Here is a 23,358-nt window from a genome sequence, read left to right on the forward strand (position 1 = left end):
GGTTGAGATTTATTCTCTAGTTATATATTTAAGGGATGCTTGCCCTATATCACTACTCTATATATATATATATATATATATATATATATATATATATATATATATATCTGGATGGAGGAGGGGTGCGTTAGGCTCCTTTGCATCCTAAGTGTCCTATTTCCTTCTTAATCTCAGCCCTTGGATGCTTGAATTGGATAGTTGTGATCAATGCATTATTAGTCTATAATGTTGCATTATTAGCCGTTGTGCATTATTAGAATGAAAATGTGCATTATTAGTCTATAATGTTGCATTATTAGCCGTTGTGCATTATTAGAATGAAAATATGCATTATTAAATGACACGTGGCATTAATCTAACCGTCAGATGACAAAATCGTGGGGCTAGGATTAAGAAGGAAAAAGGACAAAAGATATGAAAAAGATTTGAATACATCCCTACGATGGAATCATGTCCACTTTAGTTGCAGGCATATTTTTCAGACCTATTTTTCAGTTGGAGGCCTATATTTTTACCCTAATTTCTGAACTACTCCTTTTACACAATAGACATCACAACGGAATTATACAGCATTTACAAGAAACAACAAATTACAATTTGCGAATTCTTGAATTCTTGAATTTTTTCCAATGCCCTTTGCCTCTTTCAAAGAACCTAAACCTGAGATTGAATTTCATTAGCATAAGTGGTGAAATACAGAAGTTTCTTACAAGTCATATTTAAATCTGCATACAAAATCCAAACAAAAAGAAATATCTGCCATTAAAATTTTCAAATAAATATTAGTCACTGATCTCCAATCTGCAGATTTTCGAATTGAGCTAATTACAATAATTTATAGGCTCCAAGTAATGAGAGAACAGTTCTGAAACTGTACTAATTAAAAATGAAACTTGAAAGTCTACTCATTTAGATTTGCAGAAAAGGTTTACTCCCTCCGTCCCAGAAAGATTGTACCATTTACTTTTTCACATTCGTTTTGCAAAAATAATAATAAATAGTTAAAGTAGAGAGAAATTAAAGTAAAAGAGAGAATAATGACTACATTATTCTTTCTTTTATTTTACTCTCTTTCAACTTTACCTATTTATTATTATTTTTGCAAAACGAGTGCAGAAAATAAACTGGGACAATCTTTCCGGAACGGAGGGAGTATTTGATTAGAAGAAATGGCAAATACTAATTGAGCTATGTATTTTTCGTGTAGGTTTAATTACTATTTGATTAGAAGAAAATGGGATATCCTACACGGCTAAACCCTCTCTACTTCTTGCTTCACCAAAGTAGGTTGCAGAGACTGTCATGCGTTGTCTAAAATCAGCGTGTGGAGTAATATAACTCCTCCGATTGGCTTTTCTTCTCCCTTCTGATAATTTCTCTTTCCTCACACCGAGAGAGGCGCCTCTCCTTTTAGAGCATCTCCAATGGTTCAGCGAGCGACCGGCTAGCCGATTCCCAGCGCTGGCCGGTCCGCTTGCCGAACCATTGTGAGCGGCGAGCGAGGAATCGGCAAAAGATTCGGCAAGCGCTCGCTGATTCTCGAGCGCTAACCGAAGCGCTCGCCAATTGGCTCGCCACCATTGTAGGTGGCGATCGGCCAGTGGTTTTTTTTTTTGTTTTTTTTATTTTATTATTTTAAATTTCCGAAACACTATATATACACTATTTGAACGTCATTTTCATTTATACCGCTTGTTTTAACGAGTTTTCTCTCTCTCTAAATTTCTGTACAAGAGCATCGCGAAATGGAGAACAACAACGACTCTCCTTCAGCCGAGCTCTCCGCCTCGCGCGTCTACAAACATAGGTGAACATGTGGAAAATCATAGGTGAATGGTTGGAGATGGCCTTATGGAACCTTGTTTTTAGTTACAGCTCTGCATCGATATTTACTCAAAAAATCTAACGAATGATTCAAAAACAAAGGTTGAATGAGAATATTCTTCAGTGATTTCAAGATATGGCGATTCGTCGAAATATAGTTATCATCTCGTGTATAATAAAAATTGTAGACACATTACGTGTAAAATTAAATATTTAATATTATTTAAAAAATATCGACCCCGGCTTATTTAATTTTCTGGTTCCGCCACTGCTTATGTTTTTCTCTTTTTTGCTTTAATCTATGTGATATAGATTCATATATCTATCAACAAGTTTTTTTTTTGCAGGTATCATTCCAATTATTTCTTGAAGTCTCTAAGGAAATAATCTGAAGTTCCTCTTCTGTCGTTGTAGTATTGCTCTGTATCTCATGTTCAGATTTGTCACATTCTTAAAATTGAAGTAAATATGATGTGAATCTGGGTATCCTAGAGAAGAATCGAAGAACAGGATTTGAGGACAAATCCTTTCACAAAGAATAAGAGGATGATGTGAATCCGGGTATTCACAATCATAGGATGCAACGACATCGAGGGCCATGTGTTAATTGGGGTCCGAAAAGAAGGTGGAGATATGGCAAGGAGCCAAGCCGGATTCGGAGGTCTGACTCAAACCAGAATTTGCCTATCAAGATGGTGTCCAAATTCTCTTCTAAGACCCTCATTGTTGTCATCGTCAAAATAGCTTTACGTGAGTACCTTACACGCCTCAATCGGAGCCCGGATGAGGAAGTTATGGTCGTTTTACAAAAGCCACGTAGTCCAACAAGTAAAACGCCCGACCACAGAAAATTTGCCCGGCCTGGAGAAGAAAAACGCCCGACCCGGGCGTTTTTGTGCGACTTGCAATTTTTTCTCCTTTTTCCTCTTTTGTTTTGCACTTTTAACCTCTAGTATAAATACCCATTCTAGGTTTTTGTCAGGAGCTTTTGAATATTTGTAAGAGACAATTTCTCCATATTTGAGAGCTCACCTTCTTCATCTTTTGAAGACTTATTAAATTCCTTCGGATTGCATTCGATCTTTTGCCGGGCTAAGATTGATTGTAAAGGTATGCTTGCTAGTTCTTGTGTTGCTAGTTTGTGGAGCTATTAGGTGTTTGTTTGTATGTGAAAGGTCTTTGAAATTTCTTTCTTGTTCTTCACCTAAATCATAACATTAATACATCCTCTATTCTTTTATCCATTTTTTTTGTTCAATTTCTTAGTTTATCTTGTTTATTCGTTGGGTTTATTTACAAGAACAAGTCCGGGGCAAGTTCATGAGTCTTCAATCTATAAGATTCACATTAAAATATCTGTTTAGATTTCTGTTAATGCCATTTTTTTCCAGTTATTTGTTTTGTTCTATGATTACATATTAATAATCACACAGTAATATAGTACCTTGCAATATTATCTGTAAGTAGTAGATTATGTATAGATTTGTCTTAGTTTTGAAAGGGCTCTTAATGGATCTAGGTTTTTAATTTATGAATGAGCTTAATGAGATGTGTTTAAAACGAGTACAGCTTATTTAGGAGGAACAATTAATAATTTTAATCGAACTGTTAAGCAACGTTGTAAACAATTAACCAATATGAATAGGAAATTACTATCATAAATTATTAAAAGTCTCTGTTGTGTCTCAATAATGAAGTGTGTGTATCTCTATGTTCAGATTTGATTTATGTTGTTCTCTAAGTTTGCTTTTCCAAGTTTTGTTTGTTATGTTTTTCATGGTTATCTTTTTTTTCTTCCAGTTTATTAGTCCAGGTAGATCAATAGTGAGGCACATGAAATCAGCAATAATTTTTGAGGAACCATTCTAATCTAATTATCTCCTAATCCTATTATCTGATGCGAATGATTTATTAAGGAATCATGTCAATCGGGTCAGCCCACCGGGTTTCAGGCCAACCCTATTCGGGTTGCGGGTCAATCGGGTGCGGACTAATCGGGTTGTGATTTTTTTGGGTTATAAAAGTTCGACTCTAACCCTAAAAGCTTGGGTTACGGGCCAACGGGTTAATCGGGTTTCTACCGATAAAATTAACATGCAATCAATCCAATAAATAATGGTGAAAATTAGTTATATTTATAAAATGTAAAATATTTAGTTATGATAAATTTGAGATATATGCTTAAACTCAAATATAAACATGATCAAATACTAATATTTGAGATTTATGCAAAATAAAATATAAACATCAAGAAATTTTAAAGCATATTTTGAAATTTAAATATATATTTTTAGTGAATTTGAAGTTTCTAATTTATTTATCTATTATTATGTTAATAAAAAATTTAATATATAATTTATATATTTAATATATAAAATTGAAAGTTATTTTTTTAGTAATCTATATTATAAAATAACTAATAAAGTGTCGAATTAGAGTCAACCAAATAGAACGATAGAAATTTTATCGGGTTTCCGGGCCAGCCCATCGGGTTTTCGGTCTAGCCCTAACGGGTTGTGGGTTAATCGGGTGCGGGCTAATCGGACTGTAATTTTATCGGGCTAGAAATTTTCAGCCCTAACCCTATAAATTTGGTGGGCTATTCGGGCCAGCCCACGGATTGCGGGCTACATTGACATCCCTACTATTATCCGACCAACTTTCTTAATTTAATTAAGAACCTATTTAATAAATCAGTTTGTTTATTTTTTTTATATTTTTATAAAAAAAAATTATCTTATTTTTATACATTGGTCAAATTTTGATTTTAAAATTATCTTAATTATAAATTACAAATTTAATTTTATGCAGTAGTATATTATCATAATTATCTTAATGTTAGTTAAAATGTTTTGATTACTAGATCCTTTATACCTTCTAATTAAAATTGCCGTTCAAGTTTCAGCATCTTAATTATTTTTTACTGTGTCATGTGCATACTATTAATAAAAGTTAGTTAATCTCTTGCTCATGTGGGTCTTAAAAATTTATAAACTATTTATTTATTGAAAATCTTAGATATGTGTGTAGTGTATGTTTTTTTCACAAATTACGACTGTGTTTAATTGTGTTTCATATAAGAATTTTTTTAAGAAAAATAAAAGGATCAATAATTCCTTTTAATTATTTATAGTTTGCAACCATTATTATAAAATTAGTGGGCCGTGCGTAGCGGGTGCTAAAACTAGACTAAACAGAGAAGAAAGTAAGATTTGCAAAAGAAAAAAAAAATAGGATTGAAATGAAATACAATCAAATGCACTCCGGGTTAGAGTACATTAAGCTATATATACATTGAACTGCAAATGTAAATAAAATACTAATATTTTGTGAATTGGGATTTACAAAGAATTAAAGATGTTTTTCACCACTTCTATGCAAAATTTTGTGGGTCGGAGATTAAGATTAATCAGTTAAATTATTTACTACTTTTATTAAGTTTTTATATTTAATAAGTACCATTTCTCGAAGCAACCATTTAATGAGTAGGGTTGTAGAGTTGTGCATCAAAAATTGAGCCCAAATTAATATGTCTAAACTAATTTCTATTAAAGTGTTATGTTAATTTTTAAATGTGATTTATATATGAAACATAACTAAAATTCTAAATTCACAACTTAATTTTCTAACCAATTCTAAATCTTAGTAAAGGTTACTTCTTCATCGCAATTTTCATCTAAATTATATACTCCCTCCGTCCCACTGTAGAAGTTCCGGCTGAGTTCAGCACGAGTTTTAAGAAAGAAAAAGGAAAGTTGGTGAAAAAAAATAGTGGAATGTGGATCATACTTTTATATATTAGTTTTATAATAAAATGTGAGTGGAAAAAGGTGAGTAAAATGTGGGGCCTATTACCAATTATGGAATATTCCAACCGGGACTCCTAAAGTGGGACACCCAAAAGTAGTAAACCGGGACTCCTAAAATGGGACATAGGGAGTAATTCACAAAAACATTTTGTGATATATATGAGTAATTTATTTTTATGTATAAAATATTTAAGCATTGTATTATTATCTTTGCCGGTGAAAAATTGTCATATTTTTCCATTTTTATTCGTTCTTCAAAATTATTCTCTATCTATTGATGATAAATATTTCTTCCTTATATGATGGAACATCTTTTCCACTAACACATATTCTTAACTATAACCATCATTATATTATCTTCCTTCTCTCTCTGTATTTTATTTTTAAAATTTATTACCTTAGAATTTATCTTTATTATCTGAAAATTCTTATGTCTCGTGCATAGCACGGGTGATAACACTAGTTTATTCTATAAATACCAGTCCAGTGATAATTACTCCCTCCGTCCGCGAATAAGAGTCCCGTTTTTCCGTTTTAGTCCGTCCGCGAATAAGAGTCTCGGTTCACTTTTACCATAAATGGTAATGGGGTCTCACCTTCCATTAACTCATTTTTCACTCACATTTAATTTAAAACTAATTTATACAAGTGGAATCCACTAACTTTTTTCCACCCACTTTTCTTAACATTTCTTAAAACCCGCCCATGAATGAAACTCCTAATGGCAGACGGAGGGAATATTCATATTCATTTTCGTCGACACTCTCTCTCTCTCTAAACCATTTCACTGTTTATTGCAATTAAACTGAACATTTTATAATTTTCAGGGATTAGAGGCCTATCAAATATGAATGAAGAGAAGAAACGACACGACCCCCTTCAAAAATTATTATCTAATTTTAGATTTTTGTGATTCCTATCTAATCTACTTATTTTCTCATTCTTTAGTATTCTCATTCTTTAGTACCTTTGCTTCAGTTTTATCTTAGTTAGTATTATTTATTATTTATTATTTTGTTATTTTCTTTTGTTATTGTATTTATTTATTATTTACATATATGATCCAAAAACATTAAGAGATTGCTGAGATACAAGATCTTCTAAGCTTTTTGCAGGAATCTGTGATAATAAAACTGCACATAGCAAATGGGAGGAAAAAAGATGAGGATAACAATAACTACGCATAGCAATGGAAGGGAAAGAGGGGTGAGTAGTTGAAGAAATCTTTAGCAAGAAAAATTTACGGTGAAAACATGACAGAAAATAATTCAGCCTCAATGTTTGTACCACGGTTTAAATTCATACTCATATTTGTTATATATGATAAATATTTAAATTCAAATATTCAAGACATTTTCTACATGAATATCTCAATTTTTACAATATCTACATAACTTAATATACTGCAGCAAGTTAATTAATTAATTTTTATTTATCTGTCATTTAATACAGGTCAGTCAATTTATGTAAAGAAAGACATTGATACGCATAAACATACTGATAAAGATGTTTAAAAATATAACTTAAAAGTTAGAGAGATACCTTGTGCGATATAATGTAATAGTATCACACTCCTTCGCCAGTCACAATTTTTGATTGTTAAATTGCTTCTGCATCTAGCAATGGCATGAGCAACAACACTACAGAAGACTATGAAACTCATATTAAAAAAAAAGAGTGAAGTACACAATTAATCCATGATCTTGTCATAAAATACACCAATGGTCTCTAAAAAAATTTTATAGTATTTTTGGTCCCTAAAGAAAAAATAACCCCCTAAACACCACTAGTGTATATATTCAATGTTTAAGGATATTTTAGACTTTTGAACTATACAACCATGACTTACCACTTTCTTTCCTATATCTCTCTCCTTCCCTTTAAATAATCATTCATCTCTCTCTTTTTTCTCTTTGTATCTTCACTCTCTACTGTATATCAAAAACGTATTGTGCAAAAATTTGGGAAATGTCTAGTGTTTCCGATAATCTTTCTGGTGAAGAAAGAAACGGGTGTCGGTGGCTCCAATTAAAGTACGAAAAATGTTGGTGAAACAATATTTAAATCCAAATTTTGATTTTCAAATCCAATTCACATAATTCGGCCAGCACAATTTTCAAATCCAAATTTTGATTTTCAAACAATATTTTAAAACAATTTATGTCCATTCACACCCTAGAACATATATTTGTAGCTACTTCAACCATTTAATCATACAATAACACCCTATTCTTATGGCTAATAATTTCAAACCTCACCCTATAATTAAAATATAGTTTCATCAAATTGAAAAATAATTATAAAAAATAAAACTAATCGGCATTTTTATGGGGTATACAAGAGAAATGTATTAAATTTAAACAGGTTAGGAGTTGCGTTTCAAATTAATTACATCATCTAAAATCATTTTAATTAATTATCTTTTCACAATATTTCATACATTAATTCCAAATCTTAATACCAAAGGCTTCATATATTAAGAATAAAGCTCAATTTCTATTAACAATTAACAATTTTAATTCAAAATATTTTCCTACCCATCCAACATCATCAAGTGCAAGTGCAAAAAATAAAATAGTAATACACAAAAACAAAATAAATCTACTCACTCTCATCACATCGCCTCCACTGCACAGCCTGCAAAACTGAAAAATCACTCTTCTGAAAGTTTTTTAATGCCCTCCATGCCATTTTGGTCATTTTCCAAATGCATAAGGGTATAAAAGTCCGCCAGATACCAAAAATATAATTTTTAGGGATGCTATAATTTTTTTAAAATCATTGGTGTATTTTATGACAAGATCAGAGATTAATCGTATAGTTCACTCTAAAAAAAATTACTGTAAAAAAAGTCCATATATAAAGCTGAAATTATGGTACGTATGTACCCAAACTGTCAAATAAATACGTAGATGGATAATCAGTCAAATTGTGAATGAAAGAAATCAAACAAGATCGTAAATACCAGGAAACACAATAAAATAATAAGATTAGAAAATTTAATTAAATAAATATATTGTCAAAAAAAACTAAATATAAACATATCAACATTAGGGTCAACACATATTTATTGAGATTTTTACATGGTTTTATTGAGATTTTATATGCATTATATTGAAATTTTTTGAGGTATTTGTTGATAAAAATCTAGTTATCAACATTTACGAAAATTAAAATAAAAAATATCAAATTTCATCATCCAAACATCGTCGGAACATATGCAATTGATATCTCGTTGAAATCCTTATAAAATTATCTTTAATTTGATATATATTTTGTAAAAAAATAATTTAAATCGAGAAAGTTACGTAAATTTAAAGTTTTAAAATGATTTTAATAAAAGAGAATTGACATTAATATCCTTTAATTTTATTTAATAATTTTCTTAATTAAAAATATAATTTATGTGGCATTATTTCAACCACTAGATCTCCTAATTTAATGACTAAAATTTAGTCTTAATTTAAAATTACTAATTAATTAACAATTCATCACTTCCCGTCAACATTAATACCTAAATAATTAACTTTGGTCTTAAACGGCTTGGTACATGGTTGAATTCTTTCTTTATTTGAACATCTATGTGATCTTTAATGACAACTAGCTTTAACAGTAGGCATACAATCAATAAAAAGATATTAAAATGAGCTTTTAATAACATTAAACAATACGAAAAAAAAAAAAAAAATAAGGGATAAACTTAGTCTCGATCAGATACAAATATAAGAAGGGTATAAGACACCTAATATCATGGAACTTTTAAAAAGTTGAGTTTTTTCCAAAAAATTTGAAATTGGCAAATAATATCACGAATTTTACTTCGAATTTGATATTTTTCACCAATGAAAAATTCCGGCAAATAATATCATGATACGGATTTTTTTTTTAATTTCTCGACAACAACTTCGAGACTTTCAAGATTTTCAATATTTGAAAATAGTTTTTCTTGAAGCACACCCTCCAAATTTGGCCTTTAATCTATAAATATAGTTGGAATTTTTTCATTGGTTGAAAATAACGAACACAAGATAAGTTCATGATATTATTTGTCAATTTCAAACTTATTGGAAAAAATTCAACTTTTTTAAAGTCTTATTATATTAGATGTCAATATTTTTTTATACATATTTTTTGTGCATTTTCGACGAATGAATTGATACTCTGGCAGCAGAGACCGGAAGAAAGACGGGAGGAGCCTGGTTTTTGCAGTGTTTTTACTCGACAGTCGGGAAGAAAAGAGGCGGTGGATTATATAGTGTTCTTCTCGGTGGATGAGGAATTAATAGAGTGAACTTTGGCCAATATTTTTGGTCTTTTGAATTGTTTGGATTATATTAATATTTAAAATGCAACTATTTGGGCATTTGCATGGTTAGACCAAATAATATCACGAATTTTATTTCGAATTTAATAATTAAATTAAATTAAAAGACTAACTATTATTCTTGAATAATAACCACGCTAATAACACTAATTTCGGAAAACTAAGATTACAAGAAAAATTTAATAACAAAAAAAAATGATAAGAAAAATGAATAAACATGAAAGAAGAAATAAAACAAAGTAGAAATATTTAGGAAACAAAAATTATAAAACTGATACACATTTATATATTCTCATGTTAATATAGTTAATGAACAAAAAAATATATTAATAAACTACAAAAAAGATCTCAAACATTTTTTCGTCCATGTTTCTATTACGATAGTCCTATTATAAGTTAGTACACAATGAGTTTTAAGATCTCAAACATTTTAATAAAACATTTTAAGAAATGTAAAGAAAAGTGATTTAGGGCATCCATAATTGGACGCCCTAAGCGACGCCCTATGCACTGCCACGTCAGCATTTTTATCCTCCTCCTATTCCACTTGCAGTGGGGCGGACTATACCCGCCCTAAGCGACGCCCTAAGCATTTTTCTATTATTTGAATATTTAAATACTTCAAAATTTGGAAAACTAACTTCATTTCATTAAAATTCAAACATTACAATACGAAATAAAAAAAACTACAATTTCTCAATGGCGGCGGTTGCGGGTCCAAACTTCTTCAATCATGTCGGTCATGAGCTGAGTATGGTCTTGTTTGTTGCGCATTGAGGCCTGTCGCTGTAGAACCGCACCGAAGCCAGTCGGTAATCCTCGAGTGATCGGCGAGGTCGCCGTGCTGGAGCTAGATCCGACTTCATCATCCACCCAATTGGTGACATGACCACGTTCTTGTTCGACTATCATGTTATGCATGATGATGCACGCATACATGACATCGGCGATGACGTCCTTGTACCAGAAACGCGTCATACCTTTCACGATTGCCCACCGCGATTGGAGCACCCCAAAAGCCCGCTCCACATCCTTCCGCGCGGACTCCTGCTTTGCCGCAAACAAGACTCTCCTCTCACCAATTGGGCATCTGATCGTCTTCAAAAAAACAGGCCACATAAGGTATATGCCATCGGCCAAGTAGTACCCCATATGATGTGTGCGGCCATTGGCAGTGAACTGAATGGCCGGACCGCGACCCCTGCACTGATCGGCGAATAGGGTGGACGAGTTGAGGACGTTGATGTCGTTGTTCGACCCGGCTATACCAAAGTAGGCATGCCAGATCCAGAGGCGGTGGTCAGCGACGGCTTCTAGGATCATCGTCGGGTGGCTGCCCTTGTAGCCGCTAGTAAATTGGCCTCTCCAGGCCGTCGGGCGGTTCTTCCAGTTGCCGGTGCATACGATCGATGCTCCCTAGCATCCCGAGGAGGCCGTGCACCGTCTCGTGCATCCGCATCAGGCTCTGGCAATCGTCGCCATGATCGGTCGTCGCAAATATGTGTCACCAAAAGCCTCCACAACTAACTTACAAAATTTCTTCAGACAATCGCGGCCGGTTGTATCCCCGACGTGAAGGTACTCGTCGAACATATCCATTGTTGTGCCATAGGCCAACCGGCGGATCGCAACCGTGCACTTCTGCAGCGGCGTAAGTCCGGGTCTGCCGATCCCGTCTTCCCAATACTGGAAGTACTCATCACGACCCTCCAACGTGTGCACAATGCGGAGAAAAAGATCTCGGCTCATTCTAAAACGGCGGTGAAAAACATTCGGGCCCCACCTTGGATTCTCGGCAAAATAATCTGCGAACAAACGTTCGTGCGCTACGTCGTGCTCGCGGGAGCCAAATGTCCGACGTCGTATCGGGCGAGGGACCCGCGCCTCCGCCTCCGCCGCCGCCTGCTCCCGCTGCATTTGTGCCAAGCATTCCGCCTTGGCTTCATTAACGACATCGAACAAGGCTCGAGTCAAGGCCCGTCTGCAACCATCCGATGTACTCAAATCGTAGTCGTCGGGATTCATTTTTGAGTTGATGAGAGAGAATAATTGAAGAGAAATTGAAGAGATGTGAAATTGGAGTGTGTGAAATGGTAGTGAATAGTAGTGTTTAAATAAGAAAAATTTGTTGAAAAAATTAAAAAAAAAAGGAAACGCGTGCCCATCGTCCGCGTCGTCCACAGTGGCGGACGATGCGACGGACGATGGGTATCCTCCGCGCATCATCCGCGGACGATCTATCGGGCGCGAACGATGGTTAACCCATCGTCCGCGATGCTGCAGTGGCGGACGATGCATCGTCCGTCGCATCGTCAGCCCCATTGCGGATGTCCTTATAAGTTAGTACTCAATGAGTTCTAATTATATATATTAATTTTATAATAAAATATGAGTGAAATAAGTTGGTGGAATATGAGGCTTATTTACCATTATAGTAAAAGTGAAATGTTATTGTGGGACATAGGTGGTATTAGATATGGCAAATATGCAAATTTTACTATGCGTGGATATATTTGTATGTATCTTATTTTTGCTAATTCTTTTTTTAAGTTGATGGATATTGAACTTCAATCACCCATAGTATTAACTTCGATTTTGTTCATGAAGTGACAAAAACACATGAACACAAAAGCCAAACATTTATGTGCATAATAGCTCAAATATTTATTAAAATTACATAAATTACTATATAAATTTAAAATATATAAAAAATGAATTAACTACATGTGATTTTTTTTATTATTATTAAAATTTGACTATATCACTAAAAAAATTAAGAATTTAATGAAATGAAAGAAGTTACACAACTTAAAGATGGAGTTTTAAATTCTTGAAACATTTTTTATATATATATCTGTTAGAAGATATTGCACAAAATCAGGAATTGATATGAGAATATATTTCTCCCAAGATAGAAGAGTAATTTATGTAAATTTAGGTTTACCATGTATAGATATTCCTAGTCTATATAAACCTGTAATCTCTCCTTTATACACATATTGAATGAATAACCCTTCCACCGATTTCTACATGGCCTCAGAGCAAGTTCGATCCGGGCTCAGAAAATTCTCATCATAGCCCCGAAAATACCTTTCCCGACCTTTTTCAAACAACCAGAAACCAGATCCTACATACCAAAATGTCAGATACAGAGGAGACGAAACCAGAACAGATAACAAGCTTAAAGAACAGCAAGAGTGTCACGATTGCATTCAAGCTGAATGGAAAGAATTACCCCCTGTGGTCGAGATTGATCAAAGTAAAGATTGGAGGCCGAGGAGCCTATTCGTACATCAGAAACGAACCCCCTGAACCCGGAAGCAAGGGGTTCGACGAGTGGGAGGAGAATGACTTGGTGGTGTTCTCGTGGATCGTCGACAACATCAACGACGATATCATCGCCGATTTCGCGCATCATCAAACAGCCAAAGCACTATGGGACAACCTTGCCGTGACGTTTGAAAACAAAGCCAATAAGTACCACATCTACGACCTGGAAGAGAAGGCAATAAACATCAAACAAGGAAATCTCGATCTAGAAACTTATTACCGGAGAATCCACGGTTTGTGGATTAACATCGACCGAAGCCAGAAACAACCGATAAGCTGCTGTGACAAGGGAATTGATCAGTTCCGAACCCACTCAAACGAGAAACGTTTGATTAAGTTCTTGACCGGATTGAATCAGGAGTACGATTCAATTCGGAGGGAAATCTTGAAGGAAGAGCCGACCCCATCGGTAGAGGCAGCCTACGGATGGGTGAAGACGGAGGCGGCTCGACGTCGTATCATGCCACCGGCGTCGTCCCCACCCACCGGAGAAGCCTACGGTGGAAGCACCGATTCGTCATTTGGGGGAGAAATCGGACACGGACTCGCGGCCCAGAACCAACGCCCATCGAATCGCAACGGCCCACCGCCGCGATTTGACGGTCCACCACAGCAGCGCCCCGCTGCCACCAGCCGACCGCCGGGAAACCGCCCCGATACCTCCAAACTATGGTGCTCCCACTGTGGGAAACAGAAGCATACATGGGAAACCTGCTTTAAGCGGCTAGGTTACCCGGAATGGTGGGAGGAACGGCAGAAGGCAAGGAATAGCCAATCTCAGGCGAAACTCGCTGTTGGAGTAAACAGCGATGGAGCAAGGAGGAATGATGGGGAAATGACTGGAATGGGAACGAGGGTGTGCCAGGAGAACCAGCCGGTCGGCGGCAACGTGCGAGGCACCGGAAATTTGGCACAATGGACGGAACTCTCCGACGGCGCGGCTAAAGGAGGTAAAGGGTTTGGTTTTTAAACCAAACCCTAATCTCATTTTACATTTAACCCCCCTGCAGAATGAAAAATATGAAAAAGGGCCCCATTTTAATAGATGTCGCCCCCCTGACTTCACTAAATTCAAAAATGACCCACCTATTATCCGAAATATTATGTCATACCCCAATTTTTTGTCAAAAAACAAGTTTGCACCCCTAGAAAATATTTCCGCTGCTTTTCATGCTGAAACTGTCACTGATAATGATTCGAAGGGGTGGATATTTGATTGTGGAGCAACTGATACTATGACACCCGATCGGAACGATTTTAGTGAGGATACACAGTCATATATTAGAACTGCAAGTGGAGAATTGATTTCTGTTGTAGGATCTGGCACAATTGAGATATCGCCTACTCTTCGTCTCAAGAACTGTTTATATGTTCCTACACTGTCTCAAAGGCTGATGTCTATTAGTCATGTGACTAAAGACCTGAATTGCACATTCCTAATGCATCCCAACTTTTGTATCTTGCAGGATATTCAGACGAAGAGGATTCTTGGGCGTGGCACTGAGAAGAAAGGACTCTACTACGTGGACGAGATAGCTCAACATGGCAGTGCAATGCTGGCTCACGGATCCACGAAGCAGGAAACTTGGCTCTGGCACCGACGACTAGGGCACCCCTCCCCTGGTTACTTTAAATTACTCTATCCGAATCTTTCAGTACCTTCTGATTTTTCTTGTGAAACTTGTGTTTTGGCCAAGAGCCACAGACAGTCTTTTAAACCTACAAACACTCGTATGCAATCCATATTTTCTTTAGTGCATTCTGATGTATGGGGTCCTGCACCTTTTGTTGGGGGGAATGGTTTTCGATATTTTGTGATTTTTGTCGATGACTGCACTGGGATGACTTGGATCTATTTTCTGAAACATAAATCTGAAGTGTTTGATAAATTTGTCGTCTTTCTTAAACTAATACAAACACAATTTCATACCACTATCAAAACCCTTAGGTCCGATAATGGGAGGGAATTTGTTAACAGCTCTATGACCCAATTTTGCAAAGAGAACGGTGTGATCCACCAAACCTCGTGTGCCTACACACCGGAACAAAACGGGGTAGTTGAAAGGAAAAATAGGACCATTTTAAAAATGACTCGGGCTCTTATGATTGAATCCAAAGTTCCCAAGTTTTTTTGGCCAGAAGCAATTGCCACCTCCGTTTACGTTATGAACCGACTCCCCACCAAAATCCTTCACATGAAGACTCCTCTCGATACACTATCCAAACAAACCAAAATTCCCAGCCACATGAACCTTTCGCCCAAGATATTCGGTTGTACCGTTTACATCCACGTCCCAAAACATGAAAGAACCAAACTATCGCCTTGTGCAACCAAGTGTGTATTTGTGGGATATGGGGTAAACCAGAAGGGATATAGATGCTTTGACCCTCTCACCAAAAAGATCACCACCACCATGAATCGCAATTTTTTGGAAACCGAATTTTTCTACCACACCCACCTTAGTAGTCAGGGGGAGAGTGTTCCAGATAGTTCTGCGGACTACCTAAGTTGGGTTGTGCCATTGCCAAGCTCCCCAATCGAGAAGCCACCCGACCCAGTCGTCACTGCTGCCGAGCAGGTCTCTCCACAAGAACCATCTCATCCGCGCCCAAGTAATTCTCCTCCAACGATATCCGAGGTAACTCTAGAACCAACACTTGAAAGTCCAGTTGTTTCTGACCCTGTTAATACAAAACTCCAAAAAGAAGATAACACGATTGACGGTGACACCGGGAAGTATGTACTTCCGTATCGAAGCACAAGGGGAGTCCCACCAAAAAGGTACTCACCGGAGAAGATTGGGAAGAAAAGTCGATATGGAGTGGCAAACTTTGTGCAGGGAAATTTCACCAAGATGGCACGAGCTTTCGAGGCTGCACTATATGAAGAAGAGGAAATCCCACAGTCAGCCGAAGAGGCTATGAAACACAAGAAATGGAGGGAAGCCATGCTTACCGAGATGAAGGCACTTATGAAGAACAAAACATGGGTAAAAGGCAAACTACCTGACGGGGTCAAGACAGTTGGATGCAGATGGGTGTTCACGATCAAAAGGAGACCAGATGGTACGATTGAAAGGTACAAAGCACGACTTGTGGCAAAGGGGTATACTCAGACATATGGGGTGGATTACGCCGAGACTTTTTCTCCAGTAGCCAAGATCAACACTGTGAGGGTGCTATTCTCGATCGCGGCAAATAAAGATTGGCCACTTCATCAGTTCGATGTGACTAATGCGTTCTTACATGGGGAACTTCCCAAACCTGTGTTTATGGATCCTCCACCTGGGTTCACCAAGGAGTTTGAAGTAGGAGAAGTTTGTCAACTAAAGAAGACATTGTACGGGTTGAAGCAGTCTCCAAGAGCATGGTTCGGGAGATTCACAGAGGTTATGAAGAAGTATGGATATAAACAGAGTAATTCAGATCATACTCTGATTCTCAAGAAGAAGGAGGGCAAGATTACGTGTCTGATTATTTATGTAGACGACGTGATCATTACAGGAGATGATGAGGAAGAGATAATTGATTTGAGAAAGAATTTGTTCCGGGAATTCGAGATGAAGGATTTGGGCCTCCTCAAGTATTTCTTGGGAATTGAAGTGTTGAGATCGAAGAAAGGGATCTTCATAAACCAAAGAAAATATATACTTGATCTATTAGCGGAGATTGGGATGCTAGACTGCAAGCCAGCAGATACTCCAATGGTGCAAAATCATGGACAGATAAAGGAAGGGGGAAAACCAACCGACAGGGGGAGATATCAGAGACTTGTTGGGAAGTTAATCTACCTATCACATACGAGACCAGACATAGCCTATGCCGTAGGAGTTGTGAGCCAGTTCATGCACGCACCGCAAGAAGAGCATTGGGAGGCAGTGCTAAGGGTCGTCCGATATCTAAAAGGAACGACCGAGCATGGACTCATGTTTGAGAAACACGGACACATGGAGATACATGGGTTCACTGATGCTGACTGGGCAGGAAACCCGAATGATAGGAGGTCGACTGCAGGATATTTCACCTTTGTGGGAGGGAATCTCGTGACATGGAGAAGCAAGAAGCAAAAGGTAGTAGCACTATCTAGTGCAGAGGCAGAGTTCAGAGGGATTAAGAGTGGACTAACTGAGGTGTTATGGCTACGGAGGTTAATGACGGAGTTGGAGCTTCATTCTACTCTACCTTGTAGATTATTCTGTGACAACAAGGCAGCTATTAGTATTTCTGAAAATCCGGTGCAGCATGACCGAACCAAACATGTGGAAGTTGACCGACATTTCATAAAGGAGAATATTGAAGCCAAGGTGGTGGAAATGCCTTATGTCAAATCTGAAGATCAACTGGCCGATATTTTGACGAAGGCAGTGAACTCAAAGGTGTTTCAAGAAGTACTGTGCAAGCTAAGTATCGGCAATCCCGTTACATAGCTTGAGGGGGAGTGTTAGAAGATATTGCACAAAATCAAGAATTGATATGAGAATATATTTCTCCCAAGATAGAAGAGTAATTTATGTAAATTTAGGTTTACCATGTATAGATATTCCTAGTCTATATAAACCTGTAATCTCTCCTTTATACACATATTGAATGAATAACCCTTCCACCGATTTCTACAATATCTAATAAAGAGTGTAAGTATATAAAATGGATATCTTCTATTCTAATTAACACATTTTCTACAATGGAAACACAATTGTTTCTATTTTATTCATATGTCTTACTTTACTCACTCTCACAAAATAAATATGTACTATAAAATTCTGTCCGTACCTAATAATTCATCACTATTTGACCCGACACGGATTTTAAGAAATGAAATAGAAAGTGAGTTGAAAAAATTGGTGACATGTGGGTCCTACTTTTATATACTATTATTTTTATAATAAAATGTGAGCGAATGAGTTGGTGGAATGTAGGGTTCACTACTAAAAATGGTAAAAGTGAAAGGTGACAAATTTTTAGGGACATACGAAAAAGGAAATAAGTGACAAATCTTCAGGGACAGAGGGAGTATTAGTTTTTATTTCGGTTGATATTTAGAATTTGTATTCATTGAGTGAAAATCATATAACCGTACATAGCACGGGTGTTAATACTAGTTAGAATTAAAAGAAACAGTGCATTTATGTTCAGTACAAGGAATGCATTTTTATTAAGAGTGAACTTCAAAAATGGTCCCTTGACTATGGGTTTATCTCGAAAATGGTCCCTGGACTTTAAAAATATCACCAGTAGTCCCTGGACTAAGGGTTAATATCAAAAACGATATTTTGAGACGAAAATGCCCTTTTGAGGGGTTTTGGGCAATTTGGTCTTTTTACACTTTTAACATTTTAAATCTGATATTATTTTAGTTATGTACTAAATCTGATATTATTTCAAAATTATCATTCTTCTTCCCTTTTGTCATCCTTCACTTAGTTATGTACTAAATCTAATATTGAAATAAAGAAACAAAGTGAAGGATGACAAAAGGGAAGAAAAATGATAATTTTGAAATAATATCAGATTTAGTACATAACTAAAATAATATCAGATTTAAAATGTTAAAAGTATAAAAAGACCAAATTGCCCAAACCCCTCAAAACCCCTCAAAAGGGCATTTTCGTCTCAAAATACCGTTTTTGATATTAACCCTTAGTCCAGGGACTACTGGTGATATTTTTAAAGTCCAGGGACCATTTTCGAGATAAACCCATAGTTCAGGGACCATTTTTGAAGTTCACTTTTTTATTAAAGCAATTGCTCATGGAATTAAAGAAGTAAGCAATACTCATTAAATTGCGTGTGAGGGGAAATTGTGTATCAAATTACATATGTATCTAAATAAAAAAATTGTTTATTAAATTAAATGTGATATCTGAAAAAGTTGAAACTCTATCAGCATATACATATATACATACGAATGTGGCAAAAGGAATAGAGCGAAATGTTTGATAAATTGGGTAGAAGGGTTTAGAAAATGAATTGGGTTGAAGGGTATGTTGGATTTATAATCATTAGAAGGGTAATAATAAGAACAATGAATGAGAATTAGAAAATAATAATAATAATTTCTTATTTTGAAAAATTAACCCCTAATCTCGAAAAATAAATCCCACCGCGGTTGCCGGCTGTCTCTCTGAATCGGACATTTCTCCTAATTTATATATGTTGTCTGCGAAATGATCTATATATGTTGTCTGCGAAATGATCTATGTTGCAGGTTCATGTTCACTAATTAAATCATAAATTAATAGTAGTATTTATTTCAATGGTCATTGATTGGCTAGATAAAGGATGACTTTTCATTTTGGTTAGAATTTGAAAGGTTTAGAAAAACTTTTCTTTATAAATACACATTTTTTCATGATGGAATTATCTTTTTAGTATGGTTTTCAAACTTTTTTTTCTCGATGATAAATTGTACCATAAGAAAATGAGATAGAAGGGCAATGGACAAAGACCGATGATATGGTTGGATTTTTGTGTAGCAATGTAGCATCATTTACCGCCGTCATACTCCTGTTCGTTTTACATATTTGGATTTAGTCCTTTTCAGTATTTATACAATTATTAATCCGATGAGTACCCCGTATATTGTTTAAGTTATTGGGATGAACTATTAGGCTATTCATCAAATTTAGGCCTTCTCCATATTATTGGCCCGCTATATTTTTGTTCATGTTACTAATTTATGTGACCATCATTTTAGATCACTTAAATCAGACATTTCTACTATATTGCTCTGTATTATCACTACCATTTTTTCTTATTTTAATAAATACAATAATTTCACTTTCTAATATAGTAACCATTAGAGTTTTCATATTTTTATTCTATTGATATTATGTATTACAAATAAATTTGGTAATAAAATCAATTTATATGGTCACATATCTTAAATTTATGGACATTTGATTAGAATTGAGTGACAAATTTTTAATACTGCGGATAATTAATTAAATATATATGAAACTGTCAAATCAATATATTCAAATTTTAATGGTATTTTAAAGGTATATGCTGTTATTATTTTTATATTAAAAATATATCACAATTAAGTAATTGAGCTATTTGATTCATGTAAATCACAACTAGCTAATATAAAAAGCTATTAAAACTCAAATCGTTTTTTAATTTTCAATTTGAAACAAGTTTCACCCCTCACAGTCTCACTTTCTTTAGTGCCTTCATCACGTATTTCCCATCACCTTTACTTCTTATCCTACCCTTGACAGCTCTGATTTATTATCGTAGCCCAATTCAGCTTTTACCAAAGGATGTAGATAGACTTGCATGGAGTTAGAAACTGGTGCTTTTGAAATAAAGCCCAGCATCCCTGAACTTGCTTTAATATTTGGGGCATGGGGCGGACCCACTTTAACACTTAACTTTTCAAAAAAAATCTCGTGAGGGAATACCAAATATATGAACTTAAAAATTCTGGTATCACATGTCACATATACATATGCAATACGTACAAAAGTAATCCCCCCAAATCAGAGTGAAGTGTGTGAATCGGAGATTTCTCACTGCGCCGTGGGACTGCACCTTTACATTCTGCTGCTGCTCCTCGTCTAGCATTCCCCCCAACATCCGTCAAAGCCCTACTCTCCTACCCGGTACCTTAATGCTTCATTTTTCTCATTGAATTGTGAGAATTTGAGATTCAAAAATTCATTTTACTTTTCATGAATCAAATGTCCAGTTGTGATGCCTGAGCGCTTTAAAGTTTAGAGTTAGGATCCAAAATGACAAGAGAAACTTTATTAATAAAAATGGCTGAAATAAGTAGCTCATGGTTGCTTGAAAGGTGGTCAGAAGGTAGTTTTGGGCACATTCTTGGCTGAACTATGGTTTTTGTGAGCTCATGTGTCCAATTTTCAAATGCTCGTGTCATTCTTGAAAATGCTAAGTTCCTTGGTATGTACCCTGTTCACTTTTAGCTCAAAATAACAGTAATTTCATTATTCGGCTTTTTCAGGCATGTACTAACTTCATTTAAGTTTGGGATGGTCTTCTAACCATGATGAAATTAGTCATACATGTTTAAAGGATGGAGATTTTAGCTCTGTTTTAATTATAGCCTGATTTTGCTAATTTATCTCCTTTGCCCCGTCTTAGATTTCAGAAATTGGTATAGCTTAGATTTCATGTGTAGGATGTAGGAGAAAAAGATAGTGATGCTTTTGTTGATGAATCTCAAAATTCATTGGGGCGGCAGTCTTATCCAATTCATATGCAGCTTCCAGTAGTCGAAATTATGAAACCATTTGCCTTTACTTGTTCTCAGATCATCTGTAGGTATTTTTGTTGATTTGTTGATGTTTCCATTCAATTTTGCCAGTCTGCTTTTTCATATGATAAATCTGAAATTTGTCTGCTCCTTTAAAGAGTTACATGTGGCAAATAGCTTTATATGAAGGACAAGGAACGATTATTTTAACATTTGCAATGCTAAAAGAGTTTTAAAACTCTTTCTTCTTCTTCTGATTGCATATTCACCAATCTGTAACATATGTAGGTGTTTGAGTGCCTGAATACAGTGTGTGTGAATGTGATGGACATCTCCACCAGGCAACGAGCACAACAGATGAGTGCATCCCTCTCTCCGGCATCCCCTCATTTTGTAAAGGAACTGCGCAGATCGCACGTTTCTAGACGATTCCGCTTTGTAAGTTAAATTCTTTCTTTACATTCATTCTCAACTAATTAGAAATATAGTATATCCTTCATTAACTATATCCTATCCTCGTTCAAAAATGTAGAGCATACCAAAGGGGTTTAGTCATTCATATCTACCCGATCACAATAGCCAAGTAGTCTTGGTGGATGACAATGACGATCAGTACGAAACGAGTTACACGTTTGATACTAGTTCTCTAAGTGGACCAGGATGGAGAGACTTCTCGACTTCACATGCATTGATGGAACAGGATTACTTAGTTTTTGAACTTGTTGATGACTGCAAGTTTAAGGTTTGTTTCCATTTATTGTTTCTTGAATTGCACGAACTCAAATCTAACTCTTTGTTTTTTCTTTCTCAAAGATGTATATTGTGAAACACAATCCAGTCGAAGAAGGTACTCTTACTAATTCAGTATGTTTCATCCAAAAGCTATAATTTAAATGTTATTTTGTGTATTTTGAAGATTACAGCATCTTCGTTGCTGGCGAATCAATCAACGAAGAAGTAAATCTAAATTGCCGAGTGAAGTATTACGAGCTGTGTAGCAGCCAAGACACAATTCTGCATTCAACTGTTTTAGAGTTCGTTCATATCAAGGTTGTTGCTGGGATGATAATCGAAACCACACGCATAGCAGATTGCGTTAGAGAGATCACGGGCACGAGTGACGCCGTTGAAAAGTTGGAGGCCCGGGACGACGTGTTAGAAAATTTTGAACGTATTGGGATGAAGGTGAGATTCGTACGAGCTCGTATAGCTCAGCTGCTAGTCGCCCTCCAACAAGTAGAGAACATGCGGAGGGCAGGGATTATTAGGGAGGTCGCCAGTGCTCCTTGGTGAAGGATTTAGTAAGGGCGTTTTATCCATATTTTCCACTCATATTTTTGTTTGCTCCATATGACATGTCTAATGACTAGGCATAAATCACAGGACCCATACTACTCAACATTGTCATCAACAAAGGTGCTGGCACAGGATGGTGAGGACATGATCTGAAGATTAGTTTTAGGTTTAGAGTAGCACGAGGCCTAGAGAACGATGTAGTGTTATTTGTTACTGTAAGAAAAATAAAATCTTTTTACTTTATAACTTTATTAAAATATTCTCAATGACATTTTTGTTATTATCACCACAATTCTCCTTTTATATATATGTATAGATAGATATTAAAATCTTCTCTTTCCCCAAATCTCGTGCTTCCAAATCGTCTTGTCGTCTTTAGTGTGGAGTGTGGATAAAGAAGAGGTGGTCCACAATGTCATTCAAAAAAAGTAGCTTTTATTTAATTTTCCCACCATTTTTTCCATCTGTGCAAAATATGATCCGATTTATTACTTAGATGGATGCATCTTGAAATGCTTAATGGTTTATGGCTTTATGATGTATTCTGCTTGAGTTTG

The 23,358-nt window shown here is 35.7% G+C and overlaps 2 protein-coding genes across 2 annotated transcripts; one reads left to right on the plus strand and one right to left on the minus strand.

The window, feature by feature from the left end:
- Positions 1-11,415: 11,415 nt before the first annotated feature.
- On the minus strand, positions 11,416-11,982 carry LOC125210564. Its single transcript, XM_048110105.1, has one exon. The coding sequence runs from the start codon at positions 11,980-11,982 to the stop codon at positions 11,416-11,418; it is 567 nt and encodes a 188-aa protein (XP_047966062.1).
- Positions 11,983-20,756: 8,774 nt separating this feature from the next.
- Positions 20,757-23,061, plus strand: LOC125208915 (B3 domain-containing protein At3g19184-like). The gene is made up of 6 exons (XM_048108442.1): positions 20,757-20,891; positions 21,794-21,943; positions 22,038-22,247; positions 22,319-22,352; positions 22,422-22,806; positions 22,889-23,061. Exons 2-5 carry the CDS (start codon positions 21,830-21,832, stop codon positions 22,796-22,798), a joined length of 735 nt encoding a protein of 244 aa, XP_047964399.1. The 5' UTR covers positions 20,757-20,891; positions 21,794-21,829; the 3' UTR covers positions 22,799-22,806; positions 22,889-23,061.
- The last annotated feature ends 297 nt before the right edge of the window (positions 23,062-23,358 follow it).

This window comes from Salvia hispanica, chromosome 3, assembly GCF_023119035.1.
Source record: "Salvia hispanica cultivar TCC Black 2014 chromosome 3, UniMelb_Shisp_WGS_1.0, whole genome shotgun sequence".
Taxonomy (NCBI): domain Eukaryota; kingdom Viridiplantae; phylum Streptophyta; class Magnoliopsida; order Lamiales; family Lamiaceae; genus Salvia; species Salvia hispanica.